The sequence below is a fragment of the Platalea leucorodia genome (assembly GCF_965183815.1).
Source record: "Platalea leucorodia genome assembly, chromosome: 7".
NCBI lineage: Eukaryota > Metazoa > Chordata > Aves > Pelecaniformes > Threskiornithidae > Platalea > Platalea leucorodia.
The window spans coordinates 66,809,095-66,827,859 of NC_138829.1; the positions used below are offsets into that span (position 1 = coordinate 66,809,095).

An 18,765-nucleotide genomic window follows, 5' to 3' on the forward strand; every position below is an offset into this window, starting at 1 on the left:
CACGTGTGCACCCATCTTTAAATAACGGTTACTGAAAGCTATGTACAATATTTATCAGTACCCAGGAGGAAAGCGAGATGACTGGTATGCCTGAGTTCAAAGAGCCCTTCAAAGATACCGATATAAATCCACACTTCAGCCTTCGCTAACAAAATTGTGATCAAGTTATAGAGGATGGGTCCCAGGAATTCCTGTGTTGTTCCTGCTAAGTGAGTGCCCTGGTTTAAAGGGCTGACACCAATGGTTTTATTTCCGCTGTTCAGAAGTGATTTCTCTCTGTGTTTGTTAGGATGTCTGTTCCAGTTGAGCGTAGCTCACAGCATGTTGAGTTGGGCAATGACAAATGTATGAAAGGACATGTGAAGTTTGCAAAACTAATTTCCATACTAGATGCAACCAGGGTTGCAGGAAACAAAGATGAAAGGCAGATAGCAACTGAGGCTGCAGCTGTGAATGGGCAGACTAGGGTAGCTATGGTGCATTATTTATTTCACGTGACATAGAAATGTACACAATGTTGAACTGGAACAAGTGAGTTATTGCGCTCATCCAGCAGTTTTTTCCATGCCACCCTATGCACAGAGGTGTATCAAAATTATCCCAAGCCAAGTGTGAATGACAAGAGCTTGAAGTACCCTCATCAGTAGAATCTAGAGGGTGTGATATTCATTAAGCTAAGTGCCAAAGCTACTGCATTGACATAGGGTTGAACATTAAAGCTTTTGGCTAGCACTTGTTTATAATGTTCCAGGCTATTGCAGCTGACGTAAACTGTCCAAAACTTCCTTCTTTCCTCGTGTCTACTTCAACCTCAAATGGCTTTCCAGAACTTAGTACTGTTTCATATCCAAATTCTTGCATTCCTCAGGAAGGAAAATGGGAGGGTAAGCCTGTTTAACTGTACCAAGATTCTTGGTGTAGGGGAAGTGGGTAATATGACCCCAATGAATTTAGCAAGGAAAGTATTCTCATACTGGTTTAATCTGCTAGTAATACAAAAAGTTACAGGAGCTATAAATGGAAGGAACTCTAGGATCCAGGTACTGTTGATGGGGTTTTTTTCTCTTTTTTCTTTTTTTTTTTTTCCTTCTTGTTTTTTAGGCCAAAGTTGTTACTGAACTATTTGTAAAGTCCATGCTTAAATGCTGACCATGGAACTATTTTCACTTCTGTATTGGTTAAGCTGAACGGCTTTGAAAATCGGTAAGATTTTATGTAATCTCCTGAATGTAGTGGATGTGCTGGTTGTGTTTCATGAGGTTCCAACACAAACAAATCTTTGAAAAAAACCTCCCTACTCTTTTGTTATTTCAGGTGGCCTGGGTGTGTTGCTCATACATAAAATTGTTAAGGTTCTTCTAAGACTGCTTCAGAGGTATAATACTTCAGGATTAAAGTGCTTAAACAGGAGTAAGGCAACTAAGCTTCAACGATATGCCTTTTAAAACTACTGAAAAGTGGCATTGCACCTTCCAACTTACCCTTAAGCCTTTGATACTTTTAAAGCATAATCTTCTTGTAGAACAGTTCAAATGTTTGGTGTAGTAACTTAAAATATTAATCTACTTCATGCCTAGTTCAGTGTTTTGAATGGTGATTTATCATTAATTTTCTGTCCTTGCCAATAAATTTACAGAATTTGACCTCCCTCAGACATTGCTGTTGAAACTGTTGTGTTTTTTTCTAGAATAACTTACAAGTAATAATGATTCCAGAGCCACTGGCCTAGAAAATAAGATAGGTGAGTTTCAGTCTCTGATCCATGAACTTTTACTTTTATATGTGAAGTAAAATACTTCCAGCAGAAGGGATTAAACATCTCCAGGTCATATATTCTCATTTGGCCACCAGGTCACTCACCTGAATACCCATGGGAGAAATGAATGGAAATTGCTGGTAAATGTTGACTATTGCGAAATAAAGTGTTTTGATTTTTTTTTTACAAGTTTTGTGAAAAAACTCTTTTAATCATCTTATTTTCTTTATAGTAACAAATAAAAATTGTTTTATGTCAAAAGTTTAATGTTGAGTGAACAGTATTTTAGGCTTTTGATCTTGGGCTTGGATGCAGTTTGAACAATACTTTGGGAAAAGGATTGAGGTGGGAAAATGTAGTTCCTCTACTGATGCTAAAACCCTGATTATTTTTACAACTGTGTCCCTTAGCCTCTAAGTTGCAGTTAAGGTTTTGCTGCACACAGCTGGCTGGCAGGATACGGGTGGTGACTCATATTTGTGCACTGCAACTTGTGTTTCCCTGTGTGGTCAACAGAGAGGCTAGCTAGGAAGAGAAATAGGATTAATTAGCATTTTGACTTTATTTGCAGTACAAGTATTGCTGTAGTGTGCTACTGTTTCCTCTTAATTTTGCACATATTCAATCATAAATTATGTTTAAGTCCTATATAAAAAGAGTTTGCAATCTAGACTTTCTAGACCAAAACACTGGTAAACAAAAGACACACCTCACAAGTTAATGATACGATCTACTAAGTGTATCAAGGGGTTGGTTTGTTGTCTTCTTCCTTCTAATACTATGAAGCGTTTTTGTTCTTTTTTATCTTGGGACTTTTTCAAGAGTACAGGCATATATGAAATTATATTTTTATTTGCATAAATATTTCAAATGTACTTCTCTCGGAGTCTTAATATATATAATATGTGTATTTTTATATATATGAAAAACATTTGGCTAAGTTTTAGTGTTGCTTCAGTTTCTTAACACAAAAGGGAAGTAAAATGAATAATCATAAGCTTTTGAATCACGATCTCAAAAAATAATTCTTGTCTAGCTGTTTATAGTTCGTAGAATTACACAGTATACTCTTTAATTAACATTGAGACAATATATAGTGGGTAAAGAATGCTGTCTTGTGATGAAATCAAAGAACTTGGTTTAAAACTCCCGAGTTATATATCTGAGACTGCCTCTGACTCTTTGTTAGATCTAGGACAAGCTAAGTAGCTTCTCCCTGCCAAAGTTAGAGCACGTCTGAAAGCTACTAGCTTTCATAAATTAGCACTTTTGATTGCCAGGTAAAAACACACGTATGAAACAGGGTGTAGGAGGCTCGGTTACACTGAATAGCTGAGTGATAAGGGGGACTTTCAATTGTCTGGCTTTTTTGTAATGGCTACCATGTTCAGTATTACTTTAACTGCACTGATGATCCATTGCTATAAGAGGCACTGGCTCAAACAGATGCAATTAAATATTATCTAGAAACCAGATCACTACATGTTTTCCATGACTTTGTTTTAGTTTTGTTTCTATCTTTGCTGCCACGTTGTTGTTCTTGATTATGAGTTAAAGGCACGCTCTGCTAGGCAACTAAATGCACTTTGGCAATATGAACTTTTTTAAAAGCTAAAAAATATAATAAAAGCTTACTGGTAGAGCATAAACCAAGCTCAAAGAATGTCTGGAACTAACATTATAAGCCAGAAATGCTTGCCCTTTCAAAAAAAAAGAAAAAAAGAAAAAAAGAAAAAAACAAACCTTTGTCAATAAAGGAAATTATAAGCAATTGTAATGCCCAATATTGCACAAATAAGTAGTCTGTACAGAGCAGTTATTACTTAGTAAAAGTTCTCCTCTCTCTTACCATTGTAAAACATGGTAACTTTTCTACACTTGAAGTCCACCCCAAATCCCTTTGCTAGTTTTTTAGGGGAAGAAAAACAAAAACCACAAGGCAAAAAAAAAACAACCGCTCAACAATCCCATATGAAACCTTGACTCACTGCAGCCTGAGGCATAGTTTAGAATCCAGCTTTTTGGAAAGACGAGTTCTTCCTGTTGCTGGGGAAAGGGGGGGGAGGGATGAAAGTCTGTGTCATGGATTTCAAATGCAACTTGATTTGCAACACCAAGAATTGGTCGCAGTGCTGTGTACTTTCAAGAGTGGTTTTAAGTGCTATTTTTTTCCTTTGGTGATCAACTTTTGATATGCCTCAAAGTGGGTGAATTTTGAGAAATTGCTCATCAGTTCAAATCAGATATACCTTTCCTCAAATTTATCTCAGATAATTGGAAACAAAGGAAAAGTGAAAATCACTTGGGTTCAGTTTCATCTCACCTCACTTTAGACACCTACCTTGTAAACTACTCGCACCACGTTCTTTTATCTCAGCAAATACATATTGGCATGCTCAGGGTGCAGCAATGGTCTTTGAGAAAGGCAAATTAAACTCTAGAAGTGTGTGTTTCTTTCCACTGTATATAACTGCTATCTTGGAGGGCATCTACCATGCAGGTCTCTGCTGCTTGGTCAGGTTTATCCCATCTGTGCCATTTCAGTTCACAGCTTTTGTAGCATGAGCTGTGTCTTGAGATAAACTGTGGCTATTATTATTGTCACTGTCACAACTTTATTCTGAGTCTTGTATTTGGCATTTTTTCATTAAAATCCTGGATTGAATGATAATTTCACTTTCGTTAAAAAACAAGACAAAACAAAAACCCCACCTCAGAGTACTAAGAAAACAGAGAAAGCTTAGTGTTGTGATTTGTAAGTTAACGCCCCAATAATTTACGGAGAATCAACTCATGCTTTTTGTGCTTTTTGGTGAGCAACACTACTGGTCAATCCAAACTAAATTTCTATTTGTTTGGGTTTCAGTTCCTCCCAGACCTGTCTATCAGATTTTAGCTGTTACCGTGTCTCATAGCTAACTTCATTTCCACCATCAGATGGAGAAAATCAAGAAGCAGGTCTTAGAAGTATAAAGACACAATTTGCCTGTATGGTTGTCTAGGTTTCTGGTAGGACAGAAGAGTTACTAGCAGCCTGTATATCCTCCGTCCTTGCGGAGTTTCCAGCATCACTTTGAGCAGGACCTGAATGTATCACAAATAAATGAAGAATATGCGTTGTGCATCTGGTGCCTAGCAGCATTATATGTTGCAAGAAAAGCAACACAAAAAAGAAAAGCAAACAATAATACTCCTATTTACTTATTTTATTTACTTATTATTCTACTTACTTACCTTATTTAAAATTGAACACCCTGCAGATGTCTGCAAGATGAGTCTGGAAGATGATTTTTGTGAAGAAAGCTACATGAGACTTCTGAAGCTTGTGTGGTTGTGACAGTGATGAGGTAGGTAGCTCATGATATGCATAAATTCTCAGTATACAGTTTAGTAATGATATTGCAGTATCAAAAATTGTGATATAGGAAAAAACATAAGGGTTTTTATGAAACCTAATTAACCTACGTTTAAAAAAATTCTTTGACAGCAACAGTAAAATATCCAGTATATAACCCTTAACTTTGTGTTCACTACCACTAGGACTGTCACTCACCAATCCTTCTAGCTTACCTAACTATCCATGCTTTCCAGAAGCTGTGCGAACACCTTTAAAAATCCAGACATGCTGCAACTAGTGAAATGATTGGAAATTTCTGAGAAACCCTGGTTTAGGAGCCTCTGGCTGGATTGTGGTACAAGAGATTTGTCAAAAGTCATTTGATATGTAACCGTAACTAATGATGGAATCCTAATCAATGCGAAGAAGAAACTCTCATAGATAACTAAAGTCAGTCTGAACTCAAGATTTATGGGATTCCCTTTTCTTCAATCCAAAATTTTCTCACAACATCATAAAAGCAAAGTTCACATACCAAAACCATCTGACAATACCAGGTCAAACGTCAGCAATTAAACCTAAGCAATTAAAACTTAAGCAGTTTAGTAGGTCAAGGATGTCTGACCCAGCAAAAGGGCCAGCCAATGGGTAATACAAGGACTGTCTCCATCTCAGCAGACCGCTGCATAAAACGTAGGAGTAAAGATGGAGGGATCTGTTTTCAAGGGGTTCTGACAAACAAAAATTCCCACTAAGCCTTTCCTGCCCTACTAGCACAGTCAGTCTCAAACGTAACAGGGATTGTGATAGTGTGGTTGGAAAATACTCTTTTTTCTCAAGTTCTTGAGGGGAAAAAAAATTTTAAAAAATCCTCTCCTACTGCTCTGTTTTAAACAATATTTTTTTCTTTATGGAAGATATGTAGGGATACAAATGTAGGTGCGGTGCGTACCCAATCTATGCTATTTATTGAGTATAAAGGTGAATATGAATTTGCTTAGATTAAATTAAAAAAAAAAGGAATTGATAAAGAAAATTAAGTAAATAAGAGAACTTTACCTAATTTCGAATTTCAAGGAATTCGGATGTTTCTCATCATTACCAACCCTTGCAACTTATAGTAAACCTGTTACAATATGTTGATTTTTTTTTTTTTTTTTTAAATCTCCATTTTTGGTTATGATTATTTGATAATTTCAACTTTTGAAAGAGTACGTTCTGTTTTTCAAACGTGATTCATGTGTCGGCGTTACATCTTTCCTACATATTCTTCCATACATGGTTTCCTGGCAGAATGTCAGGGGTTCTGCTCTCTGAACTCATTTGCTTGCTCTTTTTTTTTTTTTTACGAGCCCCAAGAAGCAGTCCTGATGTATTTGAAGCTGATGACGGTAGATTGCTTGAACTGCGTTTGCCAGGCCCATAGGGAAAATAATTAGCTTGATCTTTTTATTGATTCAGGAATTAAGTCATTCCAGGTTTTTGTCATGCTTCTTTATGTCAGTCCAGTTGTGGAAAACTCATGTTTTCTTTCAAAAGAAAGGAGGGTTCAGGCCTTCTGTGCCATGTGCTTAGCCACGTTTTCTGAATTTTAATTTAAATAAATCTGGTCTATAGTGGTAAATATGCCAGGTATCTGTTTAATGGGTAGGACTTAATGCCAAACCTGCACTATTGGTAAAACCAGTAAACATTATTTCTCTGAGTTCTTATGGTACTACATCTTTATGAAAGCAAGAACCTGATAAAAGACCAGACCATTGCAATGCTAAAAGCCCCCAAGATAAGAAAAATTACTAAATAAAACTTTAAAAAACATTCAGAGGCACAGATTAAAGGATTTGCCTCAGCCAGTAGAGGGGAAGTGGGAAATGGCAGTTGCAAAAGCATCGGGGGAGGCAGGCCTTTCCTAGTCGAGCTTGAGTTTTTCCTTTCATTGCTGAGACTGGAATGCAGTGTATGAATACAGTCGGCTGTCAGAGATCCCACACCAGCTGGTTTTGACGGAGCATCTTTCCACTCATTTCTTTTCCTGGGAACTTTAAGAATTTTAAGTGCACAGTAAAAAAATCATATAGTTATGATACTCCTCTAGCAATGCTCCCATAGACTTCTTATATCTAATAACTAAACCCAACACTGTTTAGTTTACATAATATAAAGTAATTTTACTTGCAATATATTTTTCACTCACTAGATGTCTTGGTGCTCTGTAATATTCTGGACATAGTGTGATTCTTGGTAAACTGAGTCTTGAAAACAACCCTGAGACATAAATGGATTTTTGAATTTTTGGAACCATACTTGTTGGCAGAAAAATGTTCCCACGCATTTGAGAGTCTTTTCTGGATTTTAGTATCTAGAATATATCTTCCTCATTGCCTTCCATGTGATGAGGATATGATTACACAATATGCCATATAGCACCAATTTTGATTTTTAAGAAGGAATGGGTACTTTTTGAATCTGAAAATAATTCTGTCAAACCAAACAATCCTCGTATCAATGAAAAGTTTGCAACGTTTGTCCAGTCCTTAACCCAGTGGAAAATGAATACTACTGCTCCCATTATCTTTAGTTTTTTATAATATGTGATTGTTCAGCTTGATTTAAATAATAAAAAGATTGCAAAGCAAATAATTCAAAGAAAATATCAGTTGATCAGTGCATTAGGCAAATGGTGAGGAGTTTGACTCAAAAGATGTTTTCAATATATTCTGTTTAGATGGAAGTGCTGATAGAAATGAGTGGGATTTTTCTTTCATCTAGTTGAACTCTAGGTCCTAATGGATCTCTAGGTTCTCTTGTCTTTGTTGGAAACTCATTCACCTCAGATGCTTTGAAAAGCAAATGTTTCATCTTTAGGACGCAGCACATTGCATGCCTTGCAGGCCTTCTCTTGTGAGGTTGACTTCTTAACCTCTTAATCATATTTTCTTTATCTCTAATTTCTCCTCCTCCAACTAAGTCTTGATAGCGCAGGCAGGTTACAGGAAGGTAAAGGAATATAGGGACTTACTTTTCTCCTTGTATCACCAGACCAGTATAAGGGAGGGGTGCAAAAATTAATGTACAGTCAGTCATGAGATATGAACTAGTTTGGTATCGTCTTAACTACATATGTAACCAATACAGGTATGGATTTCCTTTTGATTTATTCAAGAAGGTAGTATGCTTCTCAGAGACATTACATATGAACTTCTCTGTTGGTGTGTGTGCTTTCAGCAAAACTTTTCCGGACTTCTTCATACTAAGGAGGCAACTCTTCAACATTGCATGAGTTTCCTTTCATTGCTTGCATAAATCTGTGTGTTTTAATCTAAAAAAAGCAGACAAAGAGTTGATATTTAATTAGGTTGTCAGATGCTTGATTTTCACAAAATATTTCATTAAATGTGGAAAAAGTAAACTGTTAGAGAAAGCAAGAATTTGACCTTACTGTTCTTCATAATGCTGAGTATTTATGACTGGCTAAAGTATCTACAAAAGAGCTAATCTGCACATTTAAAGAGGTTCCAAAAATTAAAAGCAGCTGAGGAGAGCAGTTCAATATCTAGCAAAGAATCTGGCTGTATTTTCCAAAGTATATCTCACATATATGATATACATGTAAAATACAAGAACTTAAATTCTATGCATTAGATCTATGTGATGAAGATAAAATGTCAAATTCCATGTCTAAATTTTTACATTTGTCATTAGATTACAAATATTCAGGCTCCAGCTTGTAAAAACCTGAACACGTTAACATAGGCATTAATTGTTCATCCTGTTTTTAAAGATGTAAATCCTCATCTTGCATTGGCCTCCCTTGGAAGGATGCTCACTATGAAAACCAGAGGGCAGGAGCCTGTTATGCCACTCAGCATTTCAGGGGGAGCTGATGCTCTGCAGCATCCTCGGCTAGTGTAGCTATTCGCTGTAGCTTCCTGGCAGAGCTCAATGGTTACGAAGCTCAGAAAACCCAGGTTAATGGACACTCTTGAAAATGTTCTCTGGGTGCTTGCCTAGTTGATAGAACAAGCAAGAGGAAGCGGACTCTGTCAGCCCTCAGCATTGCCTGTGGCTTGCTTTGTGCGTTTCTCACTGTTTTCTGGTTGTTTTCATGAACTAGGTATAAAAATCTGTAAAAGAACATGCTATTACTGAGAAGATCAATTGTCTAAGTGAAAGGAAGGATTTTTGTCTTTGACATCTAGGCTGTTAACACATCTTTATATTCGATACCTGTAGGAAGAATTAACGTGCATGATTTCTGAGATCCAAGGACCTCAGCAAAAGAGATTCGTTTAAGAGACCGCAGGGGTCTGTTACGACATTTTGTGTTTTAAGGGAACCAGTTGTTCTGCGACAGGCTCTTTCATTGCAGTTCTGCATTGCAGGTTCCCACCTGGGTCTGTTCTTGACAAGCTAATTAGGATGCTACAGGGAAAAAAAGCCTCATTCTGGGTGATTTGGTCTGAACAGCTGGACAGTTCTACCAATTTACATAAAAACAGGCACACCAGTAGGGCAAGAGAAAGCTAGCTGTGAAAGGAGAGGACTGAGAGGCTGTTGTATGTATGAGCCAATATTATTCCAGGATAGTTTCTGTAATCACAAAGCTGTCTTCAAATGCAGTTAACAGAGCCAAATGTTGACACAATATCATGTGTTTCTGCTCTGAGGAGTGCTGTATCTATTAGGAAAAAGCACAACTGTGTCCAATTTCAATAAATGTTTCTTGACCAGGCTAAACCTGATTTGTCTTCCCTTCCCTGATCCATCTTGTTTAGCAATGTCCCGTCCTGGATGTGTACAGGGGTAGCAGGTGTTGTTTGCTATTAGGGTACATTGTATGACTCTGATCTGCATTATTGTTAATTTTTAGTTCATAGGATACTGATATAATCAAAATTATTACCAAGAGTGGCACTATTATTTGTTGCCTTCTAGCACTTATGAAAGTATCAGATGAATAGAGAAAAAATTTTCCCAATCATCCTCTTTCTGTGACTGAAGACAGACAGGTTTTTAAGACAGGAAACTAAGACTATTTTTAGAAAGAGGGCACGGTATACAGAAGAACTAAAATATTTTGCTGAAATCAGAAATTACAGCTTTTAAAATCTTGTGTAGATAACAATTCAGAGTTCTGGAGTAAGACCCCTTTGCTTGAGCTACTTTGAAGTAAGCTATAAATGAAACTTGAATGTTAAGAATTAAGCTTAAGCAGAGCTTTTGTGTGTTGTTATGTTTTGTACTTCATCAGGACTCAAAAGGGAGCAAATGATACAGCACAAGGGAGCTACCTCATTTTTGGAGATAAGGATGTTGGCGTCAGTTCAGTTTCCTCTTCCCATTTGTCCAAGTGTTTGAGAATAGCTCAGTGGTTTGATGGGGTGGGAGAGGAGGCAGATGAAGAGATGTTTTTGGAAAGATCAGGATCATCCTTCATGTCATAGGACTGGGAGGATGTCAGAGCTGAAGGATTTCTGTCCTGATCATATTAAATAATTGGACTTCCCATTATAATTACTGACTTTAGAAGAAAGACATTGCAGCAACTGTTCTTTTTTTTTCCTTGCAGGGTCACGTTTCTGCAAAATAACATTTTGCAATGTTATACTGAAAGCATTATGAAGGCTGCCAGCAGAAGATACAGTACAAGATGGTGGAACAGTGTATGGGTACTAACTGTCATCATCTAGAGCCAGCCTGCCGTAAGTCCTGCGCCTTCTTGTGTGAGCCACTGCTAGCTCTGTGTAGTCGTCTTCTCTCTTGAGGTTGTAACCAACAGAGAAGAAAGAAATCAATGTTCTGGATGGATGATACTAAAACCCAAAACCAAAACACGGAAGTATCCCTGTTAACAGTTAGAAGCATCCAGGTACTGACTTCCATGGATTTTAAATAACGTCCTACAAAGAAGGTGTATCTTTATGGTGAAGCTGTTTTTGGTTTCTGAGGCCTGTAGGAAGTGGTGGTTTATGTTTTTAACCCCTTCTCTACAGTTCAGTTTGAACGGTCTCTGCTTGTGCTCGGTGATTCTGGTCAGATGAAAGTCTGGATTCTGCCCAGCAATATTTCTGGCAGGAGTTCACCTGAAGGAAGTAGTACGGCAAAGTATGATCATGTGCCAAAACCAACTGTTGTAACAGTTCATCCTCTGGCCACTCTACCCTATCTGTGTACAAGAAGTGCTTCCATTTTTATGCTTGCATTCTTCATGCATTAAGAGACATTTTACTGTTCTCCTTTCCTCTGTGGTCTGGCTGCCACATCTCACCTTTATTGTCAAAACCTTTATTGTTTATTTCGGATAACTGCCTATCAAGCAGAGCATTGCAAATTGCACACAGTTTCGGTATCTTTTACCTATGGATTTGCCCACCTCTGCCAGGATCTTCGGTAGCTTCTGGTGCAAGAGTTCTGGAAGCGTGGGAATGCAGATATATATGTACTCAAGACCTAGAAGGAGGGAAAGTCAAAACTGTCTTACATAGTTCTTGTAATGCTTTTCTCTTTATTCATATGAAACTTTTTAGTGAAGTAAAGGTATGCTTAAAAAGAAAATCTTGTCTGTGTTGCTGCCAGCAGTAGAAGGACTTTCACCTAGAATGGGATCAGGATTTCGTTGTAGGTGTGTAGCATAAAGGCTGTAGGTAGCACCAGTGGTGTTAGTTGGCAACAAAGTTTACTCTTCTGACTGCGTGCCTGTCTGGAAGGCCAAGGGCTTTATAAGTTTTTCCTGCGTGTAAGAAAGCATGGCTGTGGATTGAGGAGTCTCTAAAATGATCCTGTTCATTTACAAAGAAAGTAGGACAATCAGTTTCCCTGAAAACGGGATAGGAATAATAACAAAACGTTTCCTTGCTTTCAGCTAGCACCAGACCCAGCAACTTTGAGAAAGTTTTTCCCTTTTATTCACGCTACCAAGACTTCAGCACCTGCCTGGATGTCGTCATCTTTGATGCATCTGTCCTTTTCCCCAGTGCTTTTTCCTTTCCTGGTGTCACAGTTGCACATCCTGTTAAAAATATTTCCCAGGAAACACCTTTATTAATTCCTGAGCAAACCTGAATGTGCTTTCTTTGGGGTGCAGGTGATGTGTCTGCGGTTTGGTTTTGCGTCTGGCCATCTCGAACATTTAGGTTGGATAGAGGGTAGTGTTTACACTCGTAGTTTGTACAGAGATTTAACTCAGCTCGTAACAGTAAGAGGTACTGAACATCCTGACTGACTGTATATGTAACGTGGATAGCCATGGCCGTTATCCCCACGCTGCTATAGCTTTGTTGCCTGAAGTTACTGTTTATTGACATATCATTGCTTCTTTATTTGTCTTCACAAAGATTACTGTTTCTTGTCAGTAAGTATCCTGGTGGCATTATGGTCTGCATATGGATGTATATGAAGGGCTCCAGTCATCTTTGTCTGCAGCAACATAATCTGCATTTTAGATTACTGGGATTACACATGCTCAGTTTCTACAGGGATGATCTGAGTGTAATTGGTAGACATTATCACTCGAGTTAAGGGCTCGATGCTGATCTGAACAGGCTGATAACGTCTCTATAAGAAACTACTTGTTGAAGTTGTGTTGCCTGTATACTTTAAACAAAATTTTTTGAACTGCTAGTTTCAGGCCAGCCGGAATAACTCCATATTTCAAAGATGTTTTGAACAGAAAATCTGCTAAAGCACCTTCCTTTTTGAGGTGGAAACATGATAGGAGAAAGAGGGAATGCCTGCAGCCATTGAAACTGCCTGCTGAACTGATTTTGACCATATAAGCTAATAAAGTTCAACTGTGACCTTGTTTAAGCTTATTCCAAAAGTGAAGTCATTTCTGGCATCTAAAGCGAGTCCTTGAAGCTTTAAAATCATGGCTCTGTAAACTGGGTTCTTCTGCATTACAAATAAACTATTAGTATGCACCATTTAAGATGTGAATATGGGCTGTTTTGCTTCAACCCATATGCACAGTTCAGAAGGTCAGGCATTACCGCAGTATCTCTCCTGTTATTTTAGGGCTCTCGTGTGTTATGGTTGGCCCTGATCACATGGCATTTGGTTTCAGTTATTTTTCCATGGGTTTGGCTTTTAAGAATAGACACATTTCAAGAAAAATCCAACAAGTTGTAAAGTTCACAAAGGCTGAGGACTGTGATCGCTTTTAGACTGGAGCAGTTGAAAGGAGATAAGCATCTTGTTCTAAGGACTGTGACTGTTTAATCTAAATATGGTGTATCTAAGTTACGGGTAATGGAGAGAGCAAAACTTGGTGTGGGTTATGGGCTAGGGAAGAGGCAAAAAGAAAATAGAGGCAGTTCGTGTTGTAGCAGCCCTCAGCAGCTTTCTTACTTTGACCAACTGTTGCTAAAGTACTCAAAATTTAGAGGCAAAGGGAGCCAAAAGTGGAGAAACAGTGCTCTTTGTTGAAGAAAAGTCCAGTAATTAGTTTGATAAATAATACAAGGAGTGGAAGAGGGATTCCCTTCTGGTGAAAATGCTGACCCTTTGATCCCCAGCTGTGGCTCGTCATTTAAACTGGTGTTTTTCTTGTTGCTGTGGTTTTTACTGTAAGAAGTTTTTCCTTACCTCTGGGTAAAGACCTGTACAGCAAATGTAGGCACCCTTTGTTTAAAGAGTGCCTGGGGGGTAGAGAAAAATTCCAAGGACTGCATTACAAAATGTATGTGGCTGTTTAAATGATCAAATACTAGTAGTATTAAAAAGAGTGTGTGTCTCCTCTGTTGTCTCAGTACTGAAAATTTGCCTCGGGGCTTATAGACTGGCCGTCTAAATGATGTGGTAAGATTTTTCAAACCCAGGAACTGCTTAATACTTTAGAAAGTTTGTTTGCCTCAGACTCATTCCTAAAAATGCTTTTGAAAATAGAATGAAATGCCAGCATGAAAGAAGTGCATTTTGTGTAGCTGTGGATTGGTAGAGACTCTAGCTGCTGATGGAGAAATATTAGAAGGCAAGGGAGACCTGAAGGAATGTGTGCTTACGTCTTTCAGTCATAAAGGATAGTGTATATACACATAAATCCAGAGAACATGGAATTATATAAGGAACTGTGGATGTGGAGTCCTGAAAGACTGGTGAATGTGGCAGGGTTTATTCAAGCTTTTCAAACTCTGCAAAAAAACCACTCAACATAAGTTTGATGCTGCAGTCCTAACACTTGTGGTTGGTTTGTATCTTGCAAGAACATGCCCAAAGGTCGCTGAAAGACTGAAACACCTCATGAGAAGCTACAGAATGCGACGATAGGAAGGGTCTGTCTCTCCAGTGTCTCCTACACCTCCTAGAGTACTCGTTGCTCATGCTCCGGGAAGGGTGGTGTGTTCTTAGCTTACTTTGACTGTTTTGGTGTAACTAAATTTGTTGAAATACATGTGACAATATCAAGAGCTGAGATTCTGGTTTGTTGCAAAATTCGCCTCCTTTGTCACTGTTACGCTAATCCAAATTAAAACTTGATTCAAGAATGCACTATTTCAGTAATGTAGATTTATCATGCTTGCAGGAGTTTGGATGTGTGAAGATTGAGGTTTATGATACTAATAACGTAAGTTTTTGAAGACATCTGACATCTTCTGTACTTCTTCTACACACTTGTCTTAAAATTGCTAGAGTAGCCATACAGTTAAACGTAATATAACTTCTGCACCAGAGAAAAGCTCAACTGAGATAAAGTAATACATCTACTCTGATATCTCGGGCTTCTGTCACTGCAGCATCAGACTGAAATGAGAGATTAGAAAGTTGATGTTCTGGTGGAATGCAGAGACATATTTTTACTTTCTTTTTACATTAAAAACAACTTTGATGTGTTCCTTACCAGTTCTCAGTTCTCACTGTTGCTCACTGGACTTGTGTCACCATCAGAGGGAGTTATTGAGTGCAAATCAGAAGCATGTGTTGAATAGTTTAATGGAGTAACAGGACCTCATCTGCTATGGCGCTGGAGGAATACTGCCATGAAACCAAATGCACCACTATTTAATGAACAGTAGCTGCACTATTTGAATAACGCTGGTTAGCTCTGTGAAGTGAAGTGAGGATTAAAAAAAAATGGGAACATAAATATTTCCTTGCTGTCAAAAGAAAGGAAAGTAAGAACCAAGTCTCCAAAAAGAAACAAGAAAGTCTTTTTCTAATTTTTTTTTTTTTATTTCTGCATAGTGTTGCCTAGTTCAACAAGGACTCAGTGGACTGATTTAACCAAGGCCCCATTAAAATGGATTTTACTCTGGGTCACCTAGAGTTTAAGAAGTTCAGGAAGAGAGCAGAAGAAATATTTTTCTGTGTGCTTTCAGCGTGCCTCTGCAGGGGCTCTGCAGCAAGTGAGCTATTGTGTGCGAAGGGCCAGATCTCTTGGACAGACCCGGTTAACCTGGGAGGGGAGAGGGAACCTTGTCGTTAGTGGCAGGAAACTTATTATTTATTATCAGTCAAAACTAAAAAGTATGTGCAAGTCCCCAGAGAGAACAGGGATGTAAAAGTCGCATCACGTTCATTAAAAAGTATCTATCCTCTGCTTCTTTCCTGCTTAACAGTATGAAAGTATTAAGATCCTTTCTCTTGTTTTCTCCAGTGTATTTTGCTAACCCGCACAGCTTCCAAATGATTTCTTTCCTCTCGCCTCATGATTCTTCTTCACCTTAAGAAAACTCCACCAGAAATTGAATACAAAAAGACAAAAGGAGAAAAGAAATACCAGCCTATCTTCTCACAGCCTTCTTCGATTTCTGGGAGAATATGTACTTATGTAATGAGCTTCCTTAAACTGAAGGGAACTTTTATTTGTTTAGTGTATATTTGCAGTGGGTGAGTATTCTGTGGCTGCTGGTCTCCAGAATGAAATATGAGGTTTAAAGGCAACTTGAATTCATAGAAGAAGTCATTGAGTTTTAGACTTTGCTCTTCTCCGGGAACCACTTAGAATTTGTCCTTTTTCTAATATGGTTGAGGCGCAAGATTTTTTTGCTGGAGGTTTTACTTAAGCCTCAGTAAGGTAGTGAGCTTATTCAGACAGAAATAAGCATCAGTCACAAGTACAGAGCACCAGCTCTTGCAGTGTGGTTCAGCTGGTCTTGGAAAATCTGGGATTTGGATAACTAATAGAGAGTCTCAGTTCTGGTCTCCTTCAAGATGGTGGTTGTAGATATCGCTATAGAGAGAATGTTTGAAATACCTGAATATTGGGATTTTAAAAGTCAGTTTTGCCATAGATATTGAGTCTCTATCTAAAGATTCAGGTTTTTAGGTATTTAAGATTGTAGGTATTTTAAGATTTAGTGTGAGGTATTCTATAGACACGATCGTCTTTTGAGTGGCGTTCAGAAAAGAAGAGAATTTTCCCTTTTCTCTGTACAGAAGAGAAAACATTAGGGCTAAATATAATTGGCCAGATTATGAATTAGGTCTAAATTTCTGGTGTTTTGGGATTCTCAGGTTAACAAGGGCCAAGCAGGCCAGCAGGCCAGCCATCTTCAGATGTCTCTGAAATATGCTGGAAAAAGTACAAATTCAGTGTTAAAATTTGGAATGATTAATTTAATTTCTAGAAATTGTGTTGTACGGCTGCTCAAGCTGGGTAACTTTAAGGGTTCATCTAACATGGGAATCGGTGCTCAGAGCGAGTGCCTTCCGCGACTCAGGCTTTGTTTAGGTCTGGTATGGCAAGGGACGAAGAAATGCTACCACAGAGCACGGTGCCTGCCATGCCAGGCCCGAACAGAGTCCCCTGTGCTAGAAATAGAGTCATGGGAATGGCAGTGTTGTTTTATTCTTTTGTCTTGTATGAACCACGGACTGTTCCTGGTCAGAAATTTTCTGACAAAATGAGTCAATTCACTGAACTGGAATTGTTGCCAAGAAAGATTCAGCTAGCTGAGTCGCCTGCTTAGGGTTTTTTTGGGTTAAAAAAAAAAAAAAAAAAAGAAAAAGGCCCTTTGACATTCCCATTCTGACATTTCCTCTTTTTTCTATTCCAGTGTTGAAATGCTGCTTTCGCTCAGAAAAAGGAGGTCAAAATCTGAAGGAAACATTTCAAAAGCGTGGAAACCAAAGCTGCTCTCTCCAGCCAATCTGTTCTTCTGCGTATGCTTAGTCTGTGGACATTTTTCCCTCCAAATTTTCAACTCCTTTTGTGGCAAGGAAAAATGTTTGAGTTCTTAAACGCTGACAGGTTAGGAAAACTGTTTCCCTTGCTGCTCCCCCTGTAACTGTGCAGCCCTTGTTCCAGGGCTGATAGCGCTGGGACGGCAGCCAGGACCGAGGGGATTCGGAGGGGCTCCGCTGGCAGCAGTGCTGACCAAGGAGCTGCTCTGAGATGCCTTTGTTTTGCTGTCATCAATGTCCCATTGTTTGCCAGGATAATTGCCCAGTTAATCCTAACTGGTAGGATAATTATATAAAGCTCATGTCCAGTGTAAACAGGAAACAATATACTTTCCTTATCTTTGCCAGGCATTAAGTTCCCTGGACTCCTATCAACCTTCCAGGATTTGCCCTCAATTGTTTATTGCTAGGCAATATAGGGTGACAAATTAACATCAGGGACATGGGATCAAATCCTAATCTCCCTTATTATTCAGGTGAACTCCCTGGTTTTAGGGCTTAATTTTACTGGATCTAGGGATTACCCCTAGTTAGATTGTGTCCTATATCTATAGCTGTCCAGCTGTTTTTTCCAGCTTTGAAACAAATAGTTCCAAAAGTTCATGCTTTCACAAGCCTTTTCTCAGTTCTAATAGTAGTTCTGCTACTGTGAAAAGGTAAAGTGTAGGTTTTTTTTATACCTACAATAAAGAGGACAATTACTGAGTAGTAATACAGCTCACTGTATAAAAATTCTACTGTTACTATAGCAAAGTCTTGAACACTTGGTTTAATAACGATTTTAAACCAATCACTTAACTGATTACAATTATGAGAAGCAGTTCTAAAAGAAACGTGCCTCATAGTAACTGAAAAATCATGTTTAGTTTTTCTCCTATTTTAACCCTTGAGATTTAGGAACAGGTTTTGCTTTGCATTCTCACGTTGAATATTGGTGCCTTACAGCAGGAGTGGGGCTGTTTGCTTCAGCAGGACTGTTTCTACTGGTGGGCATATCAACATGTGGCTCATGGTTATAACTGTTTCAACAGTTACTGTCTGCAAACTGGTAAAATATTGGTGAAAAATTGGACTGGGAAGACAAAAAAGTCTCACTTTTGATTTCAAAGTCATGAGTAGCACAACCACATGAGTACATATTGTATGGTCAGGTATTGACCTAAATCTTATGAGCTAAGGGGATGCAGTGAATGCTGCCTGTGTACCTTTCCTGCTGCCAGTTGCTTTGCTCCATGAATCTCGTTTCCTAGGCTAGCTAACCTCCAGGTAACCATGCTGGAAGTACTAGTGGTAAATCAGGCTCTGAACAATAACATTCCACCCCTGGGCTCTCTAGCCTTGAGCAGCAGACCCCTGCGCGCTCTGATTTAGGTGCTCGTAGTGTGCACAGGGTCACTGATGCTTTCTGCACTCCAGTTCTCCCACTACAGGTTTTGTGGTGGGTGGAGTTGAGCCAGTGGTGGAAGTGGCAGGAACATTCCCTACAATGGCCCGAGGGGATTATTTTAATTTGCCTGCATTTACCACTTACCTTAATGGGAAAGGCATGTCA

The 18,765-nt window shown here is 38.6% G+C and overlaps 1 protein-coding gene and 1 long non-coding RNA gene across 2 annotated transcripts in view; both read left to right on the plus strand.

The window, feature by feature from the left end:
• The window catches only part of CCDC34 (coiled-coil domain containing 34), a 49,186-nt gene extending 31,942 nt beyond the window's left edge, over positions 1–17,244 (plus strand). The window contains exon 7 of the mRNA XM_082317417.1: positions 17,087–17,244. Coding sequence (XP_082173543.1) covers positions 17,087–17,202 — 116 coding nt within the window. The 3' untranslated portion in view covers positions 17,203–17,244. The remainder of the gene's footprint in view (positions 1–17,086) is intronic.
• On the plus strand, positions 1,689–10,879 carry LOC309593229. The gene is made up of 3 exons (XR_014228734.1): positions 1,689–1,741; positions 5,017–5,103; positions 10,663–10,879. It is a non-coding gene; the product is annotated as an uncharacterized lncRNA (long non-coding RNA).
• Positions 17,245–18,765: the final 1,521 nt, after the last annotated feature.